The sequence below is a fragment of the Eretmochelys imbricata genome, chromosome 1, assembly GCF_965152235.1.
Source record: "Eretmochelys imbricata isolate rEreImb1 chromosome 1, rEreImb1.hap1, whole genome shotgun sequence".
Classification (NCBI taxonomy): Eukaryota; Metazoa; Chordata; order Testudines; family Cheloniidae; genus Eretmochelys; species Eretmochelys imbricata.
The window spans coordinates 237,607,792-237,622,800 of record NC_135572.1 but is presented as its reverse complement, the minus strand read 5'-3'; the positions used below and the strand labels follow the sequence as shown (position 1 = coordinate 237,622,800).

At 45.2% G+C, this 15,009-nt stretch overlaps 1 protein-coding gene across 8 annotated transcripts in view; it reads right to left on the bottom strand.

Moving 5' to 3' along the window:
- TTLL1 (TTL family tubulin polyglutamylase complex subunit L1) overlaps window positions 1-15,009 on the bottom strand; it is a 33,860-nt gene that overhangs the window by 17,192 nt on the left and 1,659 nt on the right. For 4 of the 8 annotated variants that reach the window (XM_077825974.1, XM_077825991.1, XM_077825982.1 and 1 more), the window contains exon 3: window positions 3,203-3,319. In XM_077825974.1, coding sequence (XP_077682100.1) covers window positions 3,203-3,319 — 117 coding nt within the window. Of the gene's footprint in view, window positions 1-2,892; window positions 3,038-3,202; window positions 3,320-8,091; window positions 8,240-15,009 lie in introns of those variants that run through there. The other 4 variants (XM_077825966.1, XM_077826008.1, XM_077825998.1 and 1 more) reach the window with 4 other exon arrangements.

Sequence of the window (15,009 nt, the reverse complement as noted above, 5' to 3'; positions counted from 1 at the left end):
GGAAGGTGAAACAAATATCAGATGATTTCCTCCCAAGCAACAGCATTCAAAAGGACGACAATCAAGTTGTTGTCTCCTTTATCTTCTAATTCCACTTTGGTTAATGTACTGAATTTAGAAGATTAAAAGATAAAAGGACCAAACATACCATAATGTTAAGGAATACTACTTTTAAGGGAATCTGTGCCCTCTCTCTGTGTTTAACTTTTCTCTTTATAGGATGTATACTTAGGTTATGATTGAAACTTCAGCACATCCTGAATCAATGTTAATGAATCCAGATGAAACCCCTCCAGACAAGACTGCAGGCCTACAGGCACTATTTACTCCTACATCAGTTCTGAAACCAGGGCAGGGACAGAAAGGAATCAACTTGTGCCCATCCTATCCTGGCACTATCAGTGGCCAATCAGTCCTCAACAGGGCTTGGAAATACACAATAGATGCTCACACACCATAGCAGCACCTCTCTGGAGCTACTATCTTGTTCTTCAAAATCTCAACTTTCCTTTTCTATAAAAAGAAAAGAAATCTAACCTATGGTTTGAAGGAAACCTCAAAAATATGAATACGATTCAGACATATCTGAGAGTCTGCAAAGAGCCTGGAACAATAGCACTGGGAGGTGTGAACTGCAATATTCATCTCCATAAGTTGTGGGTCCCACTTTGACATCCACATTGCTAACTATTTCATTCCTCACGTAAGAAAGAAGAGGGAGGGTCACAGATCTGCACCTTTTAATGTGACTGACTATGACAATCAAGGCCCAGACACTCCAACAGGACAAGAGGCCTGAATTCCAAACAGGCAAATGAATCATCTGATTCTATACAATGCTGAGTAAGGTCTTTTATGAAAGTCTGTAATGTTCTAAACTTAATGGTCATTATGAGATCTATATACAGACCATAATGACTTTAAGAATTCACGTATACACAAAACGGTGCTTGTGATTTGTAGTGCCATCAGGCAGGGAGGGTCTGCCTCCCCAAACAGAAAAGACTAGCTCCAAGCACCTAATATTGTACAATCCAGGAAAAGACAAAGGATGGGTCATTAGAGTTAGGCTATGTCTACACTGGCAACTGGACGACAAAACTTTTTTTCTTTCAGGGGTGTTAAAACACACACACACACCATCACACACCCAGAAAGACAAAAGTTTTGCCGACGACAAGACATGAGGGTGAACAGCTCTTTATTGGCAGGAGCACTCTCCTGCTGACAACGCTGTTCGTTGGGGGAGAGGGTACGAGATGGAAGTTTTTTGTCGGTAGGAGAGCCGACAAACAGTGGCTACACTGTGCGCTTTTTAGTGGCTCAGCTGTAGCAGCACAATTGTGTCGCTAAAAGCTGTGAGGTGTAGACATAGCTTTAGTGAGAAAACACCGACATCCCAGCTAGAGCTTTCCCACCCTGAATAACCAGAAGTCGCCAAGACAAGAGAACAAAAGAAAAGAAAAAGCCCTTTCAAATAGGAGGCTTGAAACTGAGGTCTCCATTCAGAAGCTAAAGGACAGTCAATTGGCAGTGCTGTCTGTGAAATCGTGGATCCTCTCTATGACACGGAGTATGCTGGGAAACTGTTCAGAGGCAATAGGCAACTTGTGTTAGAAAGTGAAGTTTATCTCACTTGAAAATGTAAAGCCTAAGGTTATAGCTTTACGTTTATTTTCTGTGTCACTTGAATGTGTTTGCTTCCCCTTACAATTTCATCTTTGAATCTCTGATTTTTCTATTAGATAAACTTTTTGTTTATTTGTACCCCAAGCAGGTCTCTGGTGTGGAGTGTGTGCGCCAAAGCAAGCTGGTATCTGGGGGACTGGTTTCTCCCCTTTGGGGGTGATGAACCAAAGGGGAAAAGTCTGAGTGTCTGGTGATTAAGAACTCAGGGTGGACAAATTTGAGGAGACTTGGAACCAGAAGGGCAGTTGGGGTCACCCTGCAAAGAGCAGTTAGGCTGGTGGAAGCCAAGGTGAGACCTTTATGCTTGAGGGTTGGCTACCAGTGTCACTCTGAGCCATAGCAGCACAGAATTAAAACACCAATAATCAGGGGCGAGGGATTCTTCCTAAAAGTGTGGCGGGGGGAGCATGAGGCATGACCTGGGGGCGGCACCTCGGGATGTGGGAGGGGGTGCGGGCTCTGGGCCCCCAGGTCATGCCTGACGAGCTGCAGCTGGGACATGGTAAGAGCCACCCGGACAGCTGTGGGGAGATGCAGACCCTCAGTCTGCCCTGGCGGGGAGCCTGGGGATGGGGGCACAGGCTGGGGGCTGCTCTCAGAGGCCCTCTCCCCCCAGGCAGGTGGAAGGTCCACAGTTCCCTGCTACTTGGGCTACTTTTACCTGGACCAGGCTGCAGCTTCCAGCCTGGCCGGGGGGGGCAGGGTGGGGCCTCGTGGATTGATGAGGGGCAGGGAGCCGGGCCCATGGCAAAAAGTGGACCTCTGCAGTCATGGGGCAAAAAGGGGGGTTAGTGGGGTACAGATGGTTGTAATAAGAATCTGTAACACACTAATCCCCCTTTTTGCCCCATGAAAGTAGAGGTGTTAATGGGCCACTCTACCTTAAATGGTCCCTTAGTATAGATGCTAACTACTTATGCTAAACAATCGGTTCCATCTTGCATTTAGCTGTGATTCTCAGAGTACCTTCTCCAGACCTGAAGAAGATCTCTGTGTGGCTCAAAAGTCTGTCTCTCTCTCCAACAGAAGTTGGTCCAGTAAAACTAAAAGATATTACCTCACCTTGTCTCTCTAATATCTTGAGACTGACATAGCTAAAACTACACTGTATATGTTTCAGGTGGCAGCCTTTCAAAACAAACAACCTCTCCCCTTCCCCCCCGCCCCAAACCCATGAAACAATCCAAGAAAAAAAAACCACACCTACCTCCTAGGCCTCAATCCTGCCACTGGATTACTAGAGACAGACCCGTGCACCCATGGGGAGCCCTACTGAGTTCAATGGGGCCTGCACAGGTAGAAGGGTCTCCTCATGCAGATGTAACTGTAGGATCAAGGCCCTGCAGTGCTGCAGAAAACACTGGCAATTTAATGGAGGCATGCTTCCCTCTCAATGTTACAAGACATTAGTGAACATTAACAATAAATCATTAACACTGGTTTTAGTTATGGAAAAGTACATTTGAAAATGTGTCACAAATTGAAAATTATGAGAATTCTTATATGTACTTACCAGTAAAAATTCCAGTCTTCATTTTCTGCCACCTGAATCCATCCTCTCTTTTCAAAGTTATTTATTAGCACGGACTTTTCTATGTCAGTTACCCATTTCACTTTTCCTGCCATTATCCTAAAGAAAAATCAACTTGTAACGTTGTATACTTTCAAGACTGCCTCTCTTTCATTTTGTACTTGATACATAAGAACATAAAAAGGGCCATACTAGGTCAGACTAAAGGTCCATCAAGCCCAGGATCCTGTCCTCTGAGAGTAGCCAACGGCAAGTGCCCCAAAGGGAATAAACAAACAGGTAATCATCAAGTGATCCATGCCCTGTCACCCAATCCCAGCTTCTGGCAAACAGAGGCTAGGGACGCCATTCCTGTCCATCCTGGCTAATAGCCATAGATGGACCTATCTTCCATGAATCTATCAAGCTCCCAATACAGACCAGATAAATCCAAATGGGGAAATGAAAGTGTATCCACAGGGTAATTTACCTTTAACTTTTTTTAGAGGAGGAGGAAGTAAATTCATTCAGCATTTAAGAAAGGTGATGGCTGCATTAGCACTAGAGACTGAAGTCCTATATGTATTCCCAGAACAGATATAGCATGGGCAGCAGTAGTTGCAACCCTCTTTCATGCTGCCCTGACAGTGTCTCTCAAATCTCACCTAAGGGACTATATTTAGGAATGAGAACGTAATTCAAGTCTCTATGGCCTCTCCAAAACTGCTAACAAGAGTACTGATTAGCATCAATTGTGTTAGTGACTATCTGTCCACTGAACTGAGACCACCAACTTGCCTTTATCTTGGATAATGTTTACAAAATAAAATTTAGTGCACTGGAAATTTTATCACTTATAGTCAACACTTAAATGAAAATATGTCTCTTTTAAATGGCAGATATTTCATGGCCCACCTTACTCAGCAACTATGAAAACAACAATGTGAGACTATGTAAAGGATTTGTGTTGGGAATCCTCTATCAAATATCCACAGCATACTGTAGGACATAATTTTTTTATTTAATTTCAATATCCCCTTGTTGTTTTTCATATTATTGTTTCTTTATTTCATACAACTGCTGGTTAGCAACTTGCTTCTGGTTGGATACACTGACAAGCAACTCTCAAGAGAGTTAACATTACTAATCTCCCGAGTCAAGGTCCTCACAATGCTTATTGAAGAAGAGCCCTTAAAAACCACACCCTGATGAAACAGTCACTTCCTGTCATCTAGAGCTCACTTCCTATATCTCATTTCTCACATAGCTGCATAACACCCTTCCAATACACAATCAAAAAAAAAAATCTAAGAGACATGTTACAATGAAGTCACTGAAGATCTCAGTGGGTGCAGGCATCTGGCAGAATGGAACTAATTGGAAGAGCATGGTTTAAATATTATGCAAATTAAATTGGTTAGTGGAGCCAAAGATGACCGGTCTTTGTCTTCAACAGGGTTAAGTTATGATACGCAAAACCCCAATGTTGCTATTCAATCCAAAAGTTACTTTTAAAATTGAACTCCGGAGGAGTTGCCTAGTTAGCTCCCCACATAGCTATTTGAAAAATAGCTATTGAAGTCCTCAAATCATGGTTTAAAGACTTCAAGGTGCAGAAAATCCTCCCGCAAGTGACCCGTGCTCCATCCTACAGAGGAAGGAGAATTCTGTATTCAATTCCCAGCTTTGCTACAGACTTCCTATGGGACCTTGGACAAATTACTTAATTTCTCTGTGGTTCAAGTTCAACCCTCAGAGGAAGTATTATCTCCATTTTATATTTCTCCTACCTTTGTCTGTCTTGTCTATTCAGATTGTAAATTCTTCAGGGCAGGTGCCTCCTTCTACTATCTTAGGTCCTGATCCTGCAAAGGCTTTAAAGGGCTCATTTAACTGAAGGGAAGTCTGTTTTTCATTGTCAGTAAATGACTCACTAATATATGTGATCTCACTGTATTATTAAAAGCGCAAGCATTCAGGGCTTCTCGCCCTTTTCTTCACTTCAAAGTAATCTATTACAAACTAGAGGCACAATAAACTAATTTCTGAAAACCAAAATTAAATACAAAGGAAGCTGGCTGCCACGGCATCTTTTCCGCAGGGCTATCTTTTTACTAAAATATTACAACACATCCTATATTTTCTTAATTAACGCATAGGAGATACTGGCCTAGCAAAACAGCTCTACACGACCAGGCGGGAGAGAGAGGTTCAGTTAGTAGTTCTGGTATCTTGCTCCCAAGGAGGTCATGCACTCAGACCTGTGAGGAGCGTCTTCTAGAGATTTTTAAAACTGACTCCTCCAGTCTATTAAACCACAGCAGACTAGTTAGTCCCCTCCCCTCTTTAAACTCTGGGGATATAACCACCTTCCAGGGTAAAAGGTGAATTTCAAAGCTACAGGAAAAATGAACTGTGTTTGTACCCTCCTTTATTGCTTCTACGTGGTGATTAAAGACTACTACAAAGTTTCTTTTTCTGCCTTTTTTTTTTTAAATAATTAAAACACACACACCTACTCTATCTAGGTACTTAAACAGGCCCTCCTTACTGTAGCATCTGAGTTCTTCACAGATGTAGGTGAATTTATCCTCACAACACAATGATGAGGATGGGAAATATCCCCACCAGGGCAACAGAGAGATTAGGTAACTTTTTGAAGGTGACAGAGGAAGTGTGTGCCAAAGTTAAGCACAGAATTTAACCCCCAGTGTCTAAACCGCAAGACCATCCTTCGTCTCATTTAGGAACATTAAATCTTGATGTCCCTATTTTTAAAGGACTCAAGATCTAATGGGAGGTCAATATTACAAGAGACTCAAATTTAGCACTCAGGATATTTGGATGATTTGATTATCCCAGTAGGATGCATAATTAGACTGTTTAAAGCTTTGTATTTTTTATAATGTATTTACAAATAACGGCAAGCAAAAATATTTTTGTCAACGGGCTACAGTAACTCTGAAAAAGATTATAGGAAAGTAACACCGTATATTCAACAGTATAGGTAATACTTTAAGGCTACAATCAGTATAGGTAATACTTTAAGGCTATAAATTTAATCCAATATCTAATGCTCAGTCTATAGGGATTTATATCCTATATGCCTCTCTCCCTCCTCCACTTCCCCTTCCCCGCAAGTGTGATTAGATCAGTGGTTACCAACCGGTAGATCACGATTGACTGGTTAATCCAGTCGACCACGATCTCCAGATACTAAAAATCCGGCAGCACAGCAGGGCTAAGGCAGGCTCCCTGCCTGCCCTTGCCCCGCACCGCTCCTGAAAGTGGCCAGCACATCCCAGCGGCCCTGGGGGGCTCTGCAGGCACCATCCCTGCAGCTCCCATTGGCCGGAAAGGGGGAACTGCAGGAAATGGGAGCTGCGGGGGCGGTGCCTGCAGGGAGGGGCAGCACACGGAGCCTCATGCCCTCCCCCAAGGTCTGCAGGGACGTGCTGGCCATTTCTGGGAACGGCGCAGGGCCGGAGCAGGCAGGGAGCCTGCCTTAGTCCCGCTGCCCACAGTAAGCACTGCCAACCGGGAGCCCACACCCCAACCCCCTGCCCTGAGCCAGCACCCAAAACCCCCTCGTGCACCCCAAACCCCTTCCTCAGCCCTGAGCCCCCTCCCACAGCCAGCACCCCCTATCCCATCCTGCATTCCAACACTCTGCCCCAGCCCTGAGCCCCCTCCCTGAGCCAGCACCCCAAACCCCCTTCCTCAGCCCTGAGCCCCCTCCTGCACCCCAACCCCCTGTCCTAGCCCTGAGCCCTCTCCTGGAGCCAGCACCCCAAACCCCCTTCCTTAGCCCTAGGCCCCCTCCCACACCCCAACCCCCTGAACAATTCTGAGTTCATACTCAAGCAACACCAATTAAAGTTAATATAAAAATCTCACGAAGTCAGTGGAAGTTTGGCCTGTCTAAGAAAACTGCAGGATCATTTTATCTGATACCGGGTATATTTTAAAAGTTCTTAAATATCAAATAAACAGGGGCTGAACAGTAAAAGTTGAACTGCTACATAACAAATGAACTGATGAACGAACAATGAACTGACACATAACAAAATAAAAATATAAGTAAATTAATCGGAACTAGAGAGATCAGTAATCCAGAATGACTAGAAACACATCACATATAAAGTGATAAATATAAACTAGATAAATACAAACTCCATAGGCCCACTCCCACAAGCGTTTACTACTGAACATAGCGTTTGCTACTGAGAGTAGTCCCATTGTCACAATGGAAAAAATCACAGACTAGGAACTCATGGTAGTACCAACTCACTGGGTAGTAAGCATTTACAGGGTCAGAGCCCCAAGGAGTACCAGTGTCAAGGCTATGCAGAATTAAATTCTGTATACTTAAACCTGTATTAAAATACATACCATTACACCCATACAATTTTAAAAAATCAGCCCCAAGACATGAAAGTGAGTGGGCCCTTCAGCAGTCTCTATAGACAGACGTGTATTTCAATGTACATTTCCATAAAGTAGGTCATTTAAGATATATCACGAGTACAGGGTATAGAGTGGCTTGAGACACAGCAATACACGATCAGCGTGACATGGGTTGTCACCACAGCAGCAGTGTAGATGAGCTGGGGCAGAATCCCCCCTTCTGGCACCCAGGGACAGAGGGATTAGCATGTGGCGGGTTGGGGAAGGCTGAGCTGTGGGAGGCGGGTCCCCCCCCCCAACGTGGGCGGGGGCTGGTGTGTTGGGGGAGGGGTTCCCCCCCCCGGGGGGCGGGTGCGTCGCTGCGCGAAGGGTTTTCGAGCACCGTCCCGCTCCGCTGCCGCCTGGGGCGCGGGGCGTTGAGCGGGAGCCGCTGCCCGCCATGGGGGTCCCTCCCCTGCAGGCCCCGCCGGGTCTCCGGCTCTCACCTGCCCGCGGGAGGGGGCTGTTCCCGCCGGGACTCCGGCTGGGGCTCCCCGGCTCCTCCTCACACCCCGCCAGCCGCTCCCATGGCCGCCGCCGCCGCCGCCCCGCTACGGCCCGCGCCCCCGCCCGTCCAGTCCCGCTGGCTCCATGCGCCCCCGCTGCCGCCTGCGCTGCCGAGAGGGGCCGGCCGCGAGCATCCCGTGGGGGGGAAGCGGGAGCAGCCGCAGCAGGGCCGCCGCCCTTACCGCTTCCGGAGCCACTCCCTGATAACAGGGGACGCGGCCACCCCGCCGAGGGACACTTCCGGGGGAGGGGCGGCGGCTACTAGAGACCCCCATAACACAGAGCCGGCCACCCCCAATCACTGAGATCCCAGAGACCCCCATACCCGCACAGCCACCCCCAAATTACTGAGACCCCCCCGAGCCCTGCCCCACAGCACCCCCAACCAGAGACCCCCATATCCGCACAGCCACCCCCAATCACTAATATCCTAGAGACCCCCTGACCCCTGCCCCACAGCCACCCCCAACCAGAGAGCCCCATACCCCCACAGCCACCCCCAATCACAAATATCCTAGAGACCCCCTGAGCCCTGTCCCACAGCCACCCCCAACCAGAGATCCCCATACCTGCACAGCCACCCCCAAATTACTGAAAGCCCAGACGCTCCCTTGGCCCTCCCCACAGCCACCCCCAAATTACTGAGACCCCATAGATCGCTGCCCCACACAGCCATCCCTGAACCACAGAGACCGTCATACCTGAACAACCATGCCCGAACCACTGAAATGACTCCACACACCCCACCACAGCTACCCTTGAACCAACGAGACCCCTGGACCTGCATAGCCACCCCTGAACCATAGAGACCCCAAAGACCCCTGCACCTCACAGCCACCCACTGAACCAGAGACCTCTGACATCCCAGCACTACACAGCCACCCTTCTACACCACTAACACCCTCTGCACTGTGGAGCCCCCAGACCCGTACATCCCTAATAGCCACCCCCCCTATTTATTATTTATTATGGAAGCACACACAAGCCACAAGTCATGGACAAGGACCCCATTGTGCTAAGCTCCATAAAAATACAGAACAAAAAGACAGTCCTTGCCCCAAAGAGCTTACAATATAAGCATAAGTCATGACAACAGGTGGAGACAGACAGGCAAATGGGGGAGCACAAGAAGACACTATCTGCCAGCATAATAGGCAGCAATCTCAGCACACCAGCTGCCTAAGCTTGTCACATTTTTACAGGCATCAGAGCTAAGAAGAGTTTTAAGGACGAATTTGAAAGAGGAAAATGGGAGAACTCTTTCCAAGCATGAGGGGCAGCATGTGAGAAAGAATGAAAGTGTTTGCTTGTAAAATTAAAAAGCCAGTCACTGTATTACAGAGACCCCTTACAACCCTTACAGACACCTTGTCACTGTAGAGAGCTCCTTCCTGCCCCCAGACACCCTCTGCAGTATAGAAATTACTATTCACACACACACTCTACACCCCCATCCCCAGACTTTTACAGCCCTTCCTCCCCCCATGGAAAATAGCAGTATATAATAATGTAATTAAAGACTATACCACAATTATGGTTACAATTTTGTCATGGTTATTTTTAGTAAAAGTCAGAGACAGGTCATGGGCAATAAACAAAAATTCACGGAAGCCTGTGATGTAGCCTATAAGGCTAGCCTGCTTGCTTGCCTATATATCTTTTCTTATGAGTTTAACCACTTGTTATATTTTAGGTTTATTATTTGTTATTATAATTAGAGTATTTTGGCTGTTTGTATTTGAGTATTTTAGCTGTAATGCAAGGAACCTACAGTCCACATCCTATCTGTTGAGCTAGGCCAAGTTAGCATACAGATGTTCGAGATAGGTGATGATGAGCTAGAGCATGCAGTATATATGTTTGGAACCTTTAACAGAGAAAAGTGGGCATGTTAAATCAAGTTGGTAGGTAAGGTCACCCAAGTTCATGGCCTTTTTCAGATTTAACAGATACACTACAAAGAACATGGAAACAACCAGTTCGGACAGAAATAACAGAGGTGAGGATGAGCTAATGGTCACTAATGGTTATGAATATGTCATTAATACGTACAAACATGCCACCCTAAAGAGTAAGTGTATCCTAACATTTTTGTGGGTGAGCGAGTTAAGTTTGGATAAGGAAGGAGGGCACCTAGAGCTCAGGCCCTATAAAAGGGGCAACCACCATGTTGGGTAGGTTCAGCTCATTCATTGTTAGTTTGTTTCAAGCAACTGAAATAAAAAGAAAGGCAAGTTGGCAAGCGTCAAATAAAAAATATTAGGGAAGTATTTTTTTAAATGAAGCTTAAGTCCCAAAAGTTTTGTGCAAATTGTTTTCTATTTTCTTCTAAAGATATTGATTTATCTGATTTCTGTTTTCCATTAATATTAAAATTATTATTGGAGTGTTAAATTCTTCACCTCTCACTCAAGACTTCAAGAACCTGGAACATTGAATTCTCTTGACATGCCAGAGGCAAGACTGGTCTTTTGTCTTTTATCACAAGGTAATCAAGGAAGGGTGTGAGTATATTAATTGAAAAGCCTTTATAGTATATAATACCACATGTATTATTAGAACAATATTATTGCGGTTGTAATTGATTAATTATTTGATTACAGTTTCATTACTATTCCATTTATCTCAATAAAAGGCTTTAAGGCTGCATTTTGTTCTCAGCGTGAGTTTCCTTGTCATACATCTCAAGGGTCCCTGTAAATTCTGTGTAGCCTGATTCTGGGACAAGAACCTTATTATCTTCTGATCTGAGTAATTGGCGAGCCTATAACCCGTATTATCTAAATATTATTAGCCTCCCAAAAATCAGGCAATAGTGACCTGTCCCTGACTTTTACTAGAAATAACTGACACAAAATTGGGCTGATGGGGGGTGAGAGCTGGAACCCTGCTGTGGGAGAGGAGGGGGTGGTCCAGCATCCGCTGCAGCTGCACCCTCTGGTGCCCACAGCGGCTTGGAGCTCTGGGGTGACTGCCACCTGTTGCAGCTCAGAGTTCTGGGGTTGGGGCTGGGTGCTCCGGGGTTCCCCTGCTGCCTGCAGTGGCTGAGAGCTCTGGAGTCCCCCTGCCACCCACAGTGGCTCAGAGCTCCAGGGTCCCTGCACAGTGGCTGGCAGCTCCAGAGTCCTCCTGCCGTCTGTGGTGGATTGGAGCTCTGGGTCCGCCAGCCACCCAAGGTGGCAGAGAGCTTTAGGGGCTCCTGCCGCCCGTGGCTGCTCAGAGCTACGGGCCCCCTGCTGTGGCCTGGAGCTGTGGGGACCTCTCGCACCTGCAGCAGCTCGGAGCTCCAGAGCTCTCACCAGCTCCAGCCCCGTTTCCTAGGGTGACCAGATGTCCCGATTTTATAGGGACAGTCCTAATTTTTGGATCTTTTTCTTATATAGGCACCTATTACCCCCCACCCCGTCCCAATTTTTTACATTTGCTATCTAGTCACCCTACCATTTCCCCAGGGATGAAGTGGAAAATGTTAGGGAGGTCTCTGGAAGTCACAGAATCTGTGACTTCCGTGACATAATCTTAGCCTTAATCACAGTGTATACACACATGGGGCCAAATTAAGGTTGCACAGGCAGCCTTAATGCTGGCATTTCCTAACTTTTGAGTATTTAACATTGCAACTTTAATGGCAACTTCGCAACTTTAATGTAGTCTTTTAAATGTAATTTCCTAGAGTTAAAAAAAAACAGAAAAAATAAAAGAAATTCCATCATGTAGAACTATATCGACACTCACATGGTTCATCAACAGGGCTAGAACTTTCAGATCCACTGCACAGACCTCTGCCTCTTGAGATAACAGAGTAACAGATAGCAGGTTAACATCTTTGGTGTGGGCTAGCACTAGAGAAGGATGGGATGTTTTGCCAGCGTATTTCACAGATATTTGCTGACAACAGAGGAATGGTAAGACTCAGGAATCCTGCGTTCTACTCCAGATACTGAGGGCACTGTCTAGTGGTTACAAACATTTGTGCCCCAGCCTCTCCACCTTGTCCTTGTTGCAGTCAGCGACCTCATATAGACACCCTCCCAGGCCCCTCAGATTCAAATCCTCATCCCACTCCCTGGCTTCCCCAGGCCCAGCTCCTAGTCCTCTGTGCATTTAAGTCAGGCTGTTCATCCACTCCTCCTCATTGTGTAGGCACCAGAAAGGAGTGGAGCAATGAAAGCATAGGAAAGACCGTCCTATTTTTAGTTCCTGTGCCTGGAACCACACCTGTCCCTTGTGGCTAGGAGGATCAATGGCAGAAAGTTCCACTGAGCCCCTGCAGACCTGGGTTAGAACATGCTCAGTACAGACAGAATCTTCAGAGATTTTAGCTGCCAAACTCAAAGAAGCTTCTACTAATCATGTGCAAACTGAGATTTTCAGATGCTCATGATTTGGTCAAATGTGGGTGTATTTTCATGGGAACAGCAAAAATTACATCCCTGACACCAAAGCAACCCCAGCCAAATGTCAAGTCCCGGCTCCAAGGCATGAAGGCGCTAGAGCTTCTAAAAATAAAACAGTTTAAGAAAGATTTGAACATGAGCAAAATTATGCATGTTTTCCTTAACCTTGTTCTTAGTAATGGCTGAAGCATTTTTATTGAAATATTAAACAAATAAATAAATTCAGCTTGAGGCAGACACCCTCAATGGAAAATTTCAGCCCACGTGGTCAAAGTTCAGCAAATTTAATGCAACTGAAAACATGGTTTTATACTGGAAAGAGGCAGACAAACTTTATTATAGGTGTTACTACATGTGCCTCCTATAATATATAAATTAGATACTGCTTTGTATTATCTGGTATAGAATATTTTACTACTGACATCCATTGTTTGACCATCTTAGAAACATATACTAATTTATATTGCTGTGTTATTCAGCAGTCTATTTCTTTCTTAAACACCTCTTTCTCCTTCTTCAAATTACTCTGGAAATAAGAAAAAGCTAGTTGCTAGAAAGTGAGAGGTTAAGTGGCCCAAGCCTGCTCCAAATGAATGTGATGGCAAAACTCTTATTGATTTTGGTGGAAGCAGGATTGGTCCCAGGATTAGCAATTGGCACACTCAGGCATAATATAAAGAATAACACATAGACACTTGCTGACATGAATAGTCAGCTGTGCTATGAGGACCTTGAAAGAAAGATGCCAGAAGATAGGTGAGTCATGCACCTAATAGATTAGCGGCATCAGTGCCAGCATATGGCAAGCAACAGCTATTTTAAGTTTAGACACTATATAGTGGAACTCCTTGCAGAATGTCAGAGGAAAGTAAGGAATCTGACCTCCAGTGATAAGGTTAATAGAAAACTAAGTACATGTTTCGTAACAGACTGTAAAGGCCAGAAGAGTTATAGTGGAAATAAAGGGAGAAATAAATGATTAATAGTAATGGATTTAGACAACTGATCACATTTAAAAATAGAATAACCTGACCATAGGTGAAATAAGGTAAACTTTTGCAGTTGCTGGAATGAAACAGCTAGATAGATAACAGCTAAATCCATAAATCAATCTGAATATAATACTTATGCTTTGTATTCAGGTGATAAGGTCAGTTCCAGGGACATAACTATGAAGCAATAATGGAATCTAATTATATGAATTCTTGGAAGAGACTAATAATACTCCACAATTTTTTAGAATCTATGGGACTAAAGCCTACAAAGCCCTATATTTTCTTGCTTGTGTCATATGCAGTGGAAATGACAGGATACAACAGTCATGGGTGGCGAGTATCAAAGGCCAGGGAAGGCTAAGCCTTCCCTGCCTCACGCTGTGGCCCCACCCATGTTCTGCCTCCCCCTCTACATGAAGCCGGTGGGGGGCTCACTCAACTCCAACCGGCGGCCTAGAGCTCCGGCCTTTCAGTGGCCCAGGGCGGCAGTGGGGCGTCCCAGTACTGGGGCCAGCAGCTCGGCCCAGCTCTGAGGGATGGGTTGGGGCTCCAGTGGGTGGGGGTAGGGCCTCAGCTGGAAAAGCAAGGCCAATGGACTAGCCTCCCCAAAGAAGTTGGGGGGAGGGGTCACCCACTGCCCGTGACAACAGTCATGGAGAGGACCTCCTTTAACCATGAAAAAATATCTACTGTGACAACTGACACAAGTGAGAAAAACTAAATGGACCTGGGGGACTGCACACAGTGGGGGGTCCAGGCCAGCTGCGCAGCAGGAATCCGGGGGCCAGAATCGGGGTCTGGGTTGCTACTGCCCTGCCACCTGGTCCCTGCGGCCCACAATGATAAATAAGTTGAGAACCACTGATATACAACATAGTTGCAATTTACCAATACATTTATTCAACTTTTTATATTATGTACTTTAATTTTTAAAATTATAGTTCAGAATATTGTGTAATTAAGGCCAAACACAGCTTTACCAGGATGCTTATAATTATAAAAAAGTTCTATAGCAGGATCAATGCAATTCTGCAATCACTTATAGATGTGTTTTGCTTTAAGCATGAGTAGTCTCACTGACTTGAATGGGACTTCTTATATATTAAAAGTTAAGCATGTGTAAAAATGTTTGCTGGAATGAGGCCTTATGCAGTGCAAAACACAATCAAAATAAGATTTAAATTATCAGATGATTAAGAGGAGTTTGCCTGTAAAAAAAGCTCAAATAAGTTATTAACAAATTATAGTTTTAAAATAAATAAATACAATCCCCTTTTAAAATACTTATAAAATACTTTGAACTTTCATAGCACTTTTTATCTGAGGGTTGTACTTTGTAAACATTACATATCTCAGTCTCATAACACATCTAAGTGAGACTGAAGGTAAGTATCATACTCATTGTACAGCTGAGTTTCAGAGAAGTTAAGGCCTGATCCAAAGCCCCTTGAATTCTTGAAGGCAA